The sequence below is a fragment of the Mirounga leonina genome, unplaced genomic scaffold (assembly GCF_011800145.1).
Source record: "Mirounga leonina isolate KUSES-001 unplaced genomic scaffold, KU_Mleo_1.0 Mir_170, whole genome shotgun sequence".
Classification (NCBI taxonomy): Eukaryota; Metazoa; Chordata; class Mammalia; order Carnivora; family Phocidae; genus Mirounga; species Mirounga leonina.
The window spans coordinates 540,595-554,423 of record NW_023270433.1 but is presented as its reverse complement, the minus strand read 5'-3'; the positions used below and the strand labels follow the sequence as shown (position 1 = coordinate 554,423).

Here is a 13,829-nt window from a genome sequence, read left to right as displayed (position 1 = left end):
ATTAGCCCCATGTGAGGGCTGAGGAAATAAACCCAGGAAGTGCAAGTGACTTGCTCATAGCTCCAGGGCAGGTGGATCCAGGGAGGTTGGCCCCAGAGCCCAGGGTCTGCATCTCAAGGGGGGTGGTCTCAGGCCTGGGTGCCTCGTGGCGCCGGATCAGGCCCCCAGTGCCTGCAGATGGACGGGAGGCTCGAGGAGCCTCCACAGACAGCCAAGTGCTGCTTCACCCTGTGGCCGCCGCAGATATGTGGCCAGCAGATGCCACCCCCACGCCCCACACTCGGGCCACACCCTCGCGTCACGTGTGTGTGCAGCTTAAGAGACCCCACGTGGGCTCCATGGGGTCACAGATGAGATTTATGAGGCGAAGAGATGAGTGAACGGACAGGTGCCATGACTTCCAGCGTGTAGCAAATTGTTCACGCAACCTGGAGAATTATTTTTGTTCGTTTAAGAGACTTAACTGTGTCTCGTCTGGTTCCTGCCAGGTGCAGCCTCTGGGCTCCAGAAGCAGGTCCCTCTCTGGCTGACCGAGCCGCGGGCCACGCACGTGGCTTTCCCGAGCGCCTGCCGCCCCTGCCCCACCCTGGGCCCCCATGGGGCTTACCTGGCCCCGACTCTGATGTCAAAGCTGGGCTGGCACCAGGAGTCCAGGAGGGCCAGCAGCCTCCTCCAGAGGTCCGGGAAGCCGGCTACATAATGCTCCACGAGGGTCACCTTGTCCTGGAGGAGCAGTGGGGTGCTCCCATCTACGGGGAGCACATCCTCAGGTCACAGCCTTGCAGGCGCCTGGCACCTCCACGCCCGGCCAAGACCCCAGACTCACCCCCAGCCCAGAGGAGGCGTGGCCAGAGCATCCGGACTGAGAGGACCCGAGGCCCCTCCATGTGACCTGGCTCCCTCAGGGAGTGCAGAGGCCCAGCCAAGTGTCTGACTACATCCGTGGAACACCCCAGACTGGCCCCTAGGGCCTGGTGCACTCCTCCCAGCCCATGCCCTGTGCTTGCACACTTACACACACGCACACAAACACATGTAGGCCCCACTGCTCCCTGGGCCTGGTCCCGGGGCTCTACAAAGGACTGGAGGCCCCCAGAGGCAAGGCGCATCCTGGGGAAGATCAGCTGTCCCCTTGTCTTCACTGAGCTGGGGGGAGGCAGGAGGGAGACCAAGCATGGGCAGCAGCCCCGATGGCCCAAGTGCCTCCTCACTGGCGCAGGGGGCATGCCCATGCACAGTGCCCACAAGAGCCCTGAGCTGCCCACGCCCGCCCGGAAGCTCGGAGGAGGCCCCTGGCCGTGGCTCTGGGCCTTGGGACACTCAGGCCCTTTCCACCGCAAGAGTTCAGGCCTCAACAAAGCCCCCTGCCAGTGGTCCCAACGGTAGACCCCTCCTCACCTCCTGTCCTCTCCATGTGACCACACTGGGTCAGGCTGCCTGGAGCCCAGACTGAACAGGGACCCATCTGCCAGGTTGGGACCTCAGGAGGTGGACCTCACGGGGAGCCCCATTCCTCAGAGACCCTCTGGCCACTGCCTTCCGAGCATGTTGCACCTAAGTCCAGGGACTGCCCTCCTGGGCCCCACCCCCTCGGGCTCTCCTTGCACGGTCGGGTGCTCACACGTGACCCCTGCCCTCCAGCACCCCCAGCCCCACTCAGTGAGGAGCAAAGCCAGGGCTCAGTGGTAGAACCCCCCTCCCCAAATCATGTTTCTAGAGACCCAGGCTTTATCCAAGTCAGAACCTGAATGATTTTCGTGAAAAGATACTTACCTTTCCTTTCTTTTTTTTTTTTTTTTTAGATTTTATTTATTTATTTGACAGAGAGAGACGGTGAGAGAGGGAACACAAGCAGGGGGAGTGGGAGAGGGAAAGGCAGACTCCCCGCTGAGCAGGGAGCCTGATGCGGGGCTCGATCCCAGGACCCTAGGATCATGACCTGAGCCGAAGCAGACGCTTGATGACCGAGCCCCCCAGGCGCCTGACGCTTACCTTTTCAACATCAAGTTCGAGCTGCAGCTTCAGCTTCAAGCCCAGCATAACGGCCTGCTGATCACAAATGCAGCAGGTTACACCGGGCCTGGTGGGGAGCAGGCAGCCCATGGGGGGCGCTCCCACCCTTCTACACCTCCCAGTCACTGAGGGCACAGGTCCAACGGCCTGGAACCCAAAGCCTCCGGGCAGACAGGCCAGGCTCCACAGGAGGCGGGGCAGGGGGGAATGCCCTGGGCAGGTGGGTCCTGCCAGGCTGGGGTGTGGCCTGGATGGGGCATCAGGGTGGGTGCCGGGCCCAGGTGGCTCTGGTCAGGGGTTGCCCATGAGTGGACAGAGGACCAAGAGGGAGGGGCAGACAAGAGGCAGGAGCTCTGTCACCTACCCCCAGACACTGGCACACTGTGCTTTCCCCACACCTGCTCTCACCTGCCGCATACCGCCCAGAAGTGCGCCCTCCGCCTGCAAGTGCCGGGCATGGCCAGTCATGGTGCTCACAGCCAGGGGCCAGGGCTGTGCACCCTGGGGGCCTGAGGGACCATGGCCCTGAGGTGCAGGGGCCTCTGAGCACTTTCCACAAGGCATACTCTGTGTGCACCCCAAAATGACTAATGAGTGCATAGCTGTCTGTCCAAAAGGGTGGGCTGGCCCCAGGGGGAGTGGTGGGGTCTGTGTGTTGGGGGATGCACAGCCCTGCCCCTTTGGTCCACAGAGAAAGAGGCTCTGAACCCAGCTGCATCCTGGTGAGGCAGGGAGCGCAGTGGTCCCAGGAATGGGGAAGTGGGCACCGCCGAGAGCCCTGGCCCCCCCCCCCCTCCCCGCGGCCCTTGCTCACGGCCGCAGGGACCCTCCTACGACTCAGCATGGAGAGCGCCCGGGGCCCTGAGTGCCCGCACGTAGCGCAGGCCCGGCTACTATTAATAATTTCCATACATCGCACTCCCATTATGAGCAAAAATAACCGGGGGAGCAGCCGGGCGCCCCGCCCCACGCAGCTCACACAAAGGACCAAAATAGCGGCCTGGGAAAGGCTCGCTCAGGCCTCCGGCCCGGATCGCGCGGGGCGGGGGCGCGGGGCCAGGGGCCTTTCCCTGCGCGGCGCTGACCCGGCGCCTCCACAGCCTGGCCGAGGTCCAGGAGCTTGGCCGCTGCCAGGCCCCGCGGGGGCCCAGGGGAGGGTGCAGAGGGGCAGGGCCTGGGGAGGGGCCAGGGGCTGGAGGAGGGAGGACCTTATTGTTTCTGGATGGGAGACCCCCTGAGAAGCCCCGGGAGCACCAGGCCCCCGTCCAGGAAGGGAAACTGGGGTGGTCGAACCCTACTGCCTGTGTCCTGCATCTGCCATGTCCGGTTAGCTTCCTGGCTCCTCCAGGGTCAACACCCGGAGCTGGGCTTGGTCAGGCCAGGCCACCATCGGGAAGGGGCTGTGGGAGGGATACCTGGGGGCTCGGGACCCTCCCACCCTTCAGACCAGGCCGTGGGCCAGTGACCCGGGGAGAGATGAAGCGGGGGGAGCCATAAGGCAAGGGGGGTAGGAGGAGGGAGCACAGAGGCCCCGGGGGGCTGGGCCTCCCCCTCCCCCCACCACCTCTGCGGGCTATCAGTCTCTACCAGCCGCTACCTCTGCCCCCTAAGGACAAGACTTCATGTGTGCTCTAGGCCCCAGCCCTCAGTGGGCTGTGGGGGGGTCTTGGCCCCCCACCCGCCCAACAAGCCCTCTGAATCCTGGGGTGTGGGGCAGCCGGCAATGGTGGCCTGGGTGGAAGGGGGCGCGGCGGGCACTGCCCCTCACAGCCGCAGGAGGGGCTCTGCCACAGAGGGCAGCCTGCACCTGCCACCAGCCTCCCTGAGGGTCCCGTTCCTTTGCCCATGGGCACTGCCTCTGCCTTAAGGAGCCAGTGAGGCCAGGGTAGTCCTCGGTGCCAATCCCAGCCCTCAGGGCTCTGGTCGGTCAGTGGTGCCCCCTGGCTGAGGGGGTGGGGGCCGGTGTGGAGGTGCCGGCCATGCTCGGGGCCAGCCCTACATACCCCAGGCGGGCAGCTCGGGCCTCAGCACACCCCACCTGGCCACACAATGACTGTTGTAACGGGGGTCAGCGTGCTCGGCATGGCCCTTCTCTTCTCCCTGGTCCCTCCAGAGCAACCAGCTTTCCATGCAGCCAGCACTCAGGGTGACCTCTCTCAGCCCCGTGGCCTGCATGCATGGCCAGCGTGCCCAGAGCTGGATGACCACAGGCACCCCGGGGACAGTTCGGGAGGTGCCTTCATTCGGCACCTGTGGCCCAGGGGGGCGGTGGGCAGGAAGGGGGCAGCCAGGGAGGGTGCCCTTGGGGGATGGCTGACAGCAGTACCCTTGGCCTGGCTTCCATCTTGTGGGGAGCCCCATGTAGTTCTACCCCTGTCATCAGGCCTGGCTTAGGATCCATCCCTGGTCATTTTTCTGCCTGAGCTTCTGCTGAGGTGACAGCAGACCAAGCTGCCCACTGCCTGGTCACATGAGGGACCCAGCAGGTGTAGGAAGATCACCTGCCGACTCAGGCCCCTGTGATGAGCAGGGAAGGTGGGAGGGGCTCAGACCCCACAAAAGGAAATTGCCGAGGAATGGGCCTCCCTGGCACCTCCCTGGCCTTCCTGGCCTCTGCATGGAGGCCACTGAGAAGGGAGGCACTGGGCTGCCCAGCAGCTGGGTCAGAGCGAGGCTGGGGACCCCTCTGGCCAGACAGGTGCCAGAGCTACTGCCTTTGGGGAGCGGCTGGGGTGGTCACCGTGGGAAGAGCACCCACGGACCCCCGAGCTGCTCACTCCGCTGGGCAGGAGCGCCGGGCAGGTGCCCAGGCAGCCAAGCCCAGACTCAGCAGCCTCAGACCCAGGACGGGCCTGCCTCCCACCTCCACAGCTCAGCTCGGGCCTGGAGCCAAGGGGCCTTCCCCCCCACCCCCCCGAAGCAAAGCTATCTTTTTACCTTGATAAGCTGTTTAAAAAATGTAAATAAAATAACTCAGTAGACAAAAGCGGGCATTCATCCTGCCCGGAGCCAGCCGCCGCCCTCGACATGAAATATCGGCGCACATTAAGTCGTGAGTCCCTGCTAATCCGAGCGGACAGGCCTGAATGCGGTCCCTTTCGCCGGGCGCGGCGGTGGGCACTGGAGCGTGCATCGCCTGCCGGGCCGCCCCGCTTGGGGACAATGGCTTTTCTTCGCAGAAGGGGCCTGTGCGGGACAAGAGCCCCCTTTGTGTTGGGATTCCTGCCTTGGAGCGCGAGGGAGGTGCATTCAGCCGGCCCGAGACACTCTTTGAAAGGCTCGGGTGTAACAGAAGACGCGGAAACACTAGCCCGCCTTCTGCCTCCCGCATTCTTGCAAGCCCAGCCGCTCATTCAGCCTGCGGAGAATGGCCCTGCGCCACAGGAGCGGAGCCCCGGCCACATTGTCGCTGGCCTGGTCACCTTGGTTTCTCAGCACCTTCACCAGCCTCGAGACAAGAGCCTGGGCCGGGGCATGACAGCCACCGATACAGGGCCCACACCGCCAAAGACCGAGGACTGGCGGCCCAGGTGAGGCCCACCTTGCAGTGAGCCTCCAGGCTGGGACTGGCCCCCCGGGGAAGAAGCCCCCCCGTGGGGTGGGCCCGGGATCCTGCCCCGGTGCCCACCGAGCCCTGAGCCACCACAGGTGTGGGGAGCAGGGTTCATGAGCCCCGCTGTCCCTCAGTTAGGCTCGACTTCGGGCCCGATGAGGCCGTGGGTGGAGGTGAGCCAGGAGCGAGCCTCGGGATACCCCTGGAACACTGGACCTGTGACTCGGTGAGAGCGCGCTCCTGAGCTGGGCGCCCCAGGACCTCTCCACCGCCTGCCTCCCCACATGGTGATCGCCACATCTCAGGGCCCAGAGATGCCGCGGGGACCCCTGTGCCTGCAACAACCGCCCAGAGCCACCCCACACGGAGCCGCCCCTCCCTACTCACCGAGACCCCTGTGCCCTCTTCTGCCTCACGCAGAGCCAAGCCACTCCCGGTGCTCCTGGCCCGCTTCCATCTTCTCTCGGAAAATTCTGGACTTGAGTGAGAGCCGCTGCTCCTCACAACAGAGACTCAACAAACCCACCGAGCCCTCCAGAGCCCCACAAGCTCTAACCCAAAGATTTGTAGCTACTAAGCCCACATTTCCACATTTGCCCTTTCTGACCCAGGCCTTCCCAGGACAAGGGAGCCAAATGACCTGCCCCCGGCATGGCCCCAGGTCCAAAAGCATTGCACGCACTGGAGAACTCTGCTGTCATGACCAGTAAGCTGTGCCCTACGCTGAACTTCTGCAAACAAACATGGGCATCATTTCCGAGGGGCTGGTCCTGGGGACCACGGGTACAAGTAGGATGGGGGTCCGGCCCAGCCTGTACAGCAAGGATGTAGGACCCTCACAGGGGCACCCCCGCTGGCCGGACCTGATCCAAGTGAGGCACCAAACAGCAGGAGCTGGGTCACCCTGGCTGAGGCCCCTTCACTCCAGGGCAGGGCCTCATGATGGGTCCAGAGAGGTGGCAGGCATAGCACTCAGGGCTATGGAGGGGCTATTCCTGTAGGCCAGACCCTGCTGTTGGAACAGGAGCCAAGTGGCCAGTCCCCAGGCCTGGTGTGGGTGTGGCTGCAGGGCCCCCACGAGGACACAAGGGGATGGTGCTGTCCCCAGCCAGCAGCAGCTAGAAGCAGCTGGGCCCAGAGGGAACTGGGCTGCTCGTCCCCAGGCCATGCCAACACAGAGGCCGAGTGACCTTGAGAGTGAGTGGGCCTGGGCAGACGCGGAAGGAGGGAGAAGGGGGCCTCCAACCCCACAGGGTCATGTGGGAGCTCCCTGGAAAAGCTCCCCTGGCCTGGGAGGCTCTGGGCTGGGAGGGCTTGGAGGTCCAGCCGTCTGATCTAGGCCCAAGGGGTGGCAACTGTGGGCAGAGGGACCCCCACGCCCCTGACCCTCTCAGCCCCCCACAAGTGTTTCTGGGAACTGATGAATGAGTCTGGACAGCAGCATCTCAGGTGAGTGGCTTGGCCACAGGGCTTCCAGGCCAGAGCCAGGGTGTCCTTGGGCCGCTGACCCCTCCTGAGGACCCCGTGGGCACCTCAAGAGGAAGGACCCCAGGTCCTGGGGTGGGGACTGCTCGCACGACTCTTTTTCAGCGTGGTGAGTATGAGAGTCTCCTAGGATCCCAACATCTGGCACAGCCCTGAGCTGGGCCCTTGGGGTGGCTGGTCCTGAAACCCTCTGCACCAGACCTGAAGCCCCCCACCCCTGGGGAGCCCCCCACAGTGGAGGGACAGAGAGGACACTGCCAGGGTGGACCCTGTGAGCTCCCTCAGCCAAGCCCTTGCTTGACCCCACATGCAGACCCGGCCCACGGCCCAAGAATCAGAAGGTGTGTCCCCGAGCCCCTCCCTCCCAGCCCTGACCCACGACCCATGTGGGGGTCACACTCACTTCTTTGAACTTGCCCTCCCGGTGAAGCTGGTGGATGTGAGTCAGCAGAGGCTCTGGTTGGCATCCTGCAGCTGGAGGATGCTGACCAGCGGCTCCACGAGACTAGGGGGGCTCTCAGCGAGGACCCTGACCACACGGGCCTGCAGCTGCTTCAGCCTCGAACTGCACTGGGAGCCCAGAGAGCCAGCCTCGGCTGGGGAGCGGGGGGCGGGGGCTGCAGCTGGGGTCACGGTGCTGGGGCAGACCTGGCCGAGGAGTCCTGTGCCCATGGTGGACATGCCAGGCGGGCAAGGCCTAGAGGGCGGAGGCACGGGTGAGGGAGATGCGTGGTTGTGGGGAGGCCGCGGGTCAGGCCCACAGACCGAGGCACCAGCCCCCGCCCAGCAAGGGTGAGGAAGGCAGCAGTCTCCAGAGGCCGGCTTGGGCAGGCGTGGAGCCCACGGTGCTGGGGGGACACGGCCGGTGGGGCTGGGGCCAGGCGGCAAACCCCCGCGGGGCCTCCCCCAGGGCCGTGGAGACAGAACCGCACTGTTGTTCTGTGGTGCTCGAATCCTCCAGCAAAGCCTCCCGCACCTGCGCGGTCCAGAGTGCGGTCTGCTCAGAGAGAGGGCTGGGGCTAGTCAGCGCCGTGCCCCCCTCCTCGGGGCTCTGGTCTGGTCCGACCCGCCGTGCCCCGCGTCCCGGGTGGCAGCCGCTGTCCACAGTCGTGGTCCCGTGAAGATGGGAGGCTCATCCCCGAGGCTGACCAAGGGCGGGAGCCCTCAGAGAGATTCCAGTCCTCGTGCCTCGCCCCACAACCTGTGTGGTGCCCGGGACACACGCGGTCCTTCAGACGCAGTGACGTGGTCGCGGGGCCCAGCGAGGAACGGGAAACAGAAAAAAGGGGGAAAACTGCCTCCGATTGACTTTTCTACCTCTTGCACTACAGAGGATTTGGAAACGGGTGGGAGCTAAAAGGAGAAAGACCCCTATCTGGAGGGAGTGGGTGTCGTCCGAGGGCTACCCCCCGGTGCGTGGCCGGCCCTGGCTGCGCTCTGCCTGACTCTGCTGTTCCCCGAAACACCCTGCAGTTACGGACCCACCTGGAGCCCCAGACGCTTCTCCCTCGGGGCAGAGCTGCAGGGTCTGGGCTGTGCGCTCGGGAAACAGACACCCTGATGCCCGAGGCCACCCTGTGGGGAGCGAGGCGGTGAGGCTCCAGCTGCCCCCGCAGACCTGCAGATGGGCGCACCCCGAGCACAGCCTCCGACACTGTGGGGCTGCCACCCCCGGGGCAGGCGGGCAGAGGCCACACTCATGTCTCAGGGGCCACGGGGCCGCTGTCCCATCTCCACCAGCTGCCCCGCGCCTTCCAGGAACGTGTGAAAAGACACCCGAGGCCGAACCACCACCACCTTCTTGCTCGTGGAAGGAAAGGTCTAGAAGGAGGCTGCTCTCGTCTGGTCCGACGTACCGTTCCCGTTCAGGGCTCCGAAGAGCAGCACTGAGAGGCTCACTGAGCAGAGCGGGGAGCCCGCGTGGCTGGGACCTGCGGCTCCTACGTACCGGCCAGCCAGCCCTTCTCCTTGGAAGGTGAGCTCAGGTAAACACCTGTCTCCTTTCTCCCCTGGGCAGTCCCCACCTGCCCAGCCCCCGGCCACCAGCCGGGCAGAGGGTGTGCACCCAGCTATGGCCCAGGGCAGCGGGCTGGAAGGAGGAATCCCGCCCAAGAGAGACCCTCCAGCCCTGGGCTGAGTGCCCACTGACCAGCGGCCACAGAGAATGAAGGCTTTTCCAAAAGAGCCACCATCTGTCCTGTGACGGGGTGATGGGAGGCCAGGTCTGGCTCCACTGCTGGACGGAAGGATGCCCAGGAGGGCCCCAGGAGGCCACACGGACCCCTTCCCAGCAGGACGGCCCCTGGAGGCCCCAGATCCACCCCATGGTCAACTGTGGGGCCAGCTCCTTCTGTTGGGGTCGTCCAGCTGCCCTTCACGGTGGGAACCTTCTGTGGTGGCCAGCAGAAGGGGAGCGAGGGGGCATGTCCTTCCGAGATGGCCACTGCCCATTGCTGGTGCTGGCTCTGTCCCCTCCCATGAGAAGGCTCAGCAGAGCGGCGGAAGGGACCAGTAGTTGCAGCTGCAGGGCTGTCAGCTTCCGGGGGCCCCCAGGAAGCTGGACGGTCGTGCGGGGGGCTTGCCTGACCTACCCAACGCAGCCAAGCCTCCCCCGCTCCGCCGCTGGGAGCCTCTCAGCCCGTGGCTTGGAATGGGGCTTGAAGCAGAGATGGCCCTGCACCATCCCCGGGACCGCCGTGGAGGCGACGCTCACCTGGCCCAGGTGCCAAGGTAGGTGCAGCCCTGAAGGAGCCAAGGCCCCACGGGGGTCCGCGGGCCTCGCGGATGGCTGCGTCACCACTGAGGGCCAGGCAGGTCCTTGCTGCACTCTGGCATCTTCCCTGGAGAGAGGAGGCCTGCCAGCAGCCCCCGGGGACCTCCCCAGGGTTCTGCTGACCAGACCTGGGTCACACGCTCCCCCTGCCAGTGACTAAGCAACAGCGGAGGGGAAGTCAGCAGGGAGGCGCAGACCCCCTCTGCTGTTGGCCCCATGGCCCTTCCCACGTCTCTGCCCTGAGAGCAGCCTGGGGCCGGCCTGGGCCAGAACTCTCTCCTTGGAAAGCGCTGCTCAGGTCTGGAGCTCGGAGAGTCACCCGCGTCCTGTCTGCGTGCCCTCTCCCACACAACGCCTCTGCTGAGCTCAGCAGCCCCCAGCAGCCCCCAGGCCGGGGGCCCCGCCCACAGAGCCGTAGGCAGGAAGCAGGGTGCAGAACCGGGACACGGGCCTTGGTCCCCGCATCACCGTGTGGACGATGCTTCCCCAGGACACGCAGAGCAAGCATCTACTTAGTCCGAACCTAATTTTAAAACCACTGTACTTGAGCAAGTTGGCATGCTCACCAAACGTGAAATGCACTTTCCCCTCAAGCATCTGTGGGAACTCAGGAGACCTGGCAAGTCTCCCTTCACAAACACCCGGGAAAGGAGAGGGTCTGTGGGAAAGGAGGCCTACGAGGGCCCAGGGCTGCCGTCGGCACCCACACAACTGGGCTGGGACATCACGTGCATCCGCATCTGCTGGGGTCCCGGGGACACCGTTGGGGGAGGAGAAGCACCATCGTGCTGTGACCTCTCGGCAGGCACGCGGGGGCCGCCACCGGCAGGAAAGAGCTTCACTAACAGGCGCTTGGGTGAGAACCACAGAACACACGGGGACGATGCACCTTGAGTGATGACCACCCCAGGACAGGGCAAGTGCTGGGACAGGAGGACACTGGTCTGGGAATGCAAACAATAAACACGCCTAAAATGGTGGAGGAAGGAAAATTCAGGGAAGAACACAGGGCCCCAAGGGGTAGCGTCCGCGAGCCCCTCCTGCCCTTCCGGCCCCTGCTGCGCCAGGGTGGACCTCACACGCTATCCAGCACCCACTGGCCACTTGCTGCCCCTTGTCCTGGAGGCTTAAGTCCGGGCCCCACGGCCCCCTCTCCGGTGCCACTCCGCTCCTCAGCTTTTGGTGGTCCCGGTGTCTACGCTGACAATCCCTTGAGCCCTGGCTCTGGACCCTGGCTGCCACCCCCTCCCTCCCTCCCGCCCTCTGCCCACTCCTCGAGCCCCCCTCTGCCATCCAGCTGGGGCCCGTGTCTGGTCACCCCCCGGCTCACACTCCAGAAGTGGGCCTGCTGCCCCACAGAGCTCGCCCCACCCCGGACTTCATGGACTCAGTGCTGCCGAAGTCACCCCACGCAGGCTTGGGCCAGAGCCCCCACGGACCTGTCCTCAGCAGGGCGGGGGCCTGCCCAAGAGAGCCAGTGTTTCAAGCAAGCTCCAGGGGTTTGCCCCCTTGGGCCCCGCCTTGGGGAACACCGTCCTTCCCATTTGCTCGCCCTCCTGTGCCTACCATCTCTCCTACTGTTCCCTCCCAGGGGGCTCTGAGGACACCCCAAACCCACTGCCCGTCTCTGCCCCAGGCCCCACAGCCCACCAGCCCGCCTCCCCTGCCTGCAGCCTCTGTCCTGGCCACTCACATGCCCCACCGCCTTGTGGTTCCTGTGGGGACCCTCCGCCCGCGGCCGCCGGCCCCTGGGCCATCACCAGGGCCCGAGCTCAGATACTGAGCGGCACGGTGCCCGCCCACCCACCCCAGACCATTTCTGGCAAGTGAACCCAGGGGAGACAGCACGAGTCCCTCAGGCAGAAGCTTGGCTCCAGGCGGAGAACACAGCTGCCCAGGGCACTCACAAGACGCACACAGACCCGCCTCCCAGCAGGCCTCTCTAGCGCCCAAAATGAGAACACACGGACGTGCTCCTTCATAGACAGAAACAAGTCACGAAAGAGCTCAAAACAACCCTGCGTGTGCTTGGAAATTAAGAACACGTCGGTCTAAGGAGACGCCTTAATGAGGATCGAGAAGACGGGCGACAGAGCCCTACCCGTGGAGACCTGTGATGGAGGGACCGTAGCGGGGGATGCACACCTGTCGGCGAGCACCTGGGAAAGAAGAGAGACCGTGGTGGGCCCAGCACCAGCCACGGGACAGCGCTGAGCCAAGGGACTGTCCTCGACCCCCACACCTGAGAGTCTCGAGAACCGCGGGGGACCTCAGGCCGGCAGCCGCGATGACACGAGTGAGGTGGAAGCTTCCTAGGGCAAGAAACCAGAAGCGGAAAGCCCCCCAGAAACGGTCCCCCCTACCCGGGCTCAAGCCCAACCAGGCAGGACGGTCTGCGTTCTTCCAGACCCTCCAGGAACGAGGAATTCCGGTCTTCAACCAACGGTTCCAGAGAAAGGTAACAGAAGGAATGCTTTCAACCCAGTTGATGAGGTTAGTTCACCTCGACGCCAGGAACAGAGACAAAAGCTCACAAACACCGCACTATGACCAGGCGGTCATCCCACACACGCAGGGCGGCCTGAGCTGGAGAATCTGTGAAGTCAGTTCACCAAATAACATGGTCAGCCTGCCTCCGTATTAACTCAAAGCCACGGGAGACAAAAATTAAAAAGAGCTTTTGGCTTTTGCCGAAACTCTGGCTTTCTCCAGCTGATGGCCAGAACTGCTCAGAGCCTCAGCGCGGGCAGTCGAGAGGAGGGTGACAGCCACCGCAGCTCAGGTGTGCGTGGAGCCCAGGCCTGTCGCCCACACACACGGGTGGTGACCCCAGAAGTCGGGCTGACCCGTTAGCCAGGCGCTGGTCACCCTGCGCCACAAAGCCAGCCGTGGGCCTGGCAGGAGCGCCCTCAGCCTCCGTAGCTCACGGACACCCCTCCTCCGCAAGCCTGCAGCCCCTTCCGGGAGTGCACCTGCGCTGGACGCCTGCCCTGGTGAGCTTAGTCCGGGTCTGGGCACTCTGCCCACCCTCAGCTGGGAGCGGGAGGCAAGACACGAGACACGGGCCTTATCCCTCCAGCCACGCATGGGCCCTGCAGCCTTCCCTGCGCTGACCAGGGCCACCTCGTCCTTCTGCTGCTTCCGGGAGCAAAGTGCGGGGCAGGGGCGCCCACGGGTCCAGCTGTGCCTTCACCACCCACACGGGCAAAGCCACCCTCCAGGCCCAGGCCGCACGCATCTCCCGGTGGCCAGACAGGCTGTCCCTGGGGTGGGAGGCCATGAGCAAGGCTAGTGAGAACTGGTGAGTACCCGGACCCACACGGCACACAGGCGGTCATGGCCCACTGGGTCCCCTGGGCTGTGCGGAAGCTGGGTGGTGGCCACAGGCCCTTGCCTCCTGCTCTCAGCCTCGGGGGCCTGTGTCTACCAGTGTCCAGTGGGGGTCAGCCCAGGGCTCCAGCCCCCATGCGTCTGCCAGAACTTTCAGACAGGGTGGCCCACTGAGGCCAGAGGAGGACCCACGCCCACATGCTCACTCACCTGCCGCAGCTCCCGCGTGGACCACAGCGTCTGCAGGGCCTGCAGGAACGGGAGCGGGTCCTGGCCTGGGGGGACAAGACGGGGCTATGCAGAGCCCACCAACCCCACCTTGACCAACGCCTGGGGGCTCCCCACAGATGCCATCGGTGTCCATGGACTCTTGTGCCCTCTCTGGCCAGGGCTCCCCCTGCCCCTTCCCTGGGACCTGTGGCCTGGCCATCCGCAGTGCCCACTGGGACGGGCTTCTGTCCACAGCTTGGCGGAAGCCCAGGCCTCATGTTCCAGTGGTGGTGAGCGGCCCGTCTCAGAGTCGCCACACTGTGTGAGCGGGAAAGGGGCAGTGGACGCCAGGGCCAAGCCTGCAGCCCTGACCATCACGCCCTCCGTGTATGTCCCAGCCCACCCCACCCACGGCCCACCAAGTCTGGCCTCCAGCCCCTGGCGAGGCCCCAGAGTGGTCCCGGC

General features: G+C 65.0%; 1 protein-coding gene across 1 annotated transcript in view; it reads right to left on the bottom strand.

The window, feature by feature from the left end:
* The window catches only part of EXD3 (exonuclease 3'-5' domain containing 3), a 52,071-nt gene extending 38,332 nt beyond the window's left edge, over positions 1–13,739 (bottom strand). The window contains 8 exon segments of the mRNA XM_035016550.1: positions 608–742; positions 1,982–2,046; positions 7,455–7,504; positions 7,507–7,748; positions 12,067–12,136; positions 13,018–13,087; positions 13,326–13,429; positions 13,598–13,739. Of these exon segments, the coding sequence (XP_034872441.1) occupies positions 608–742; positions 1,982–2,046; positions 7,455–7,504; positions 7,507–7,748; positions 12,067–12,136; positions 13,018–13,087; positions 13,326–13,429; positions 13,598–13,739 (878 nt within the window).
* Between the last annotated feature and the right edge of the window lie 90 nt (positions 13,740–13,829).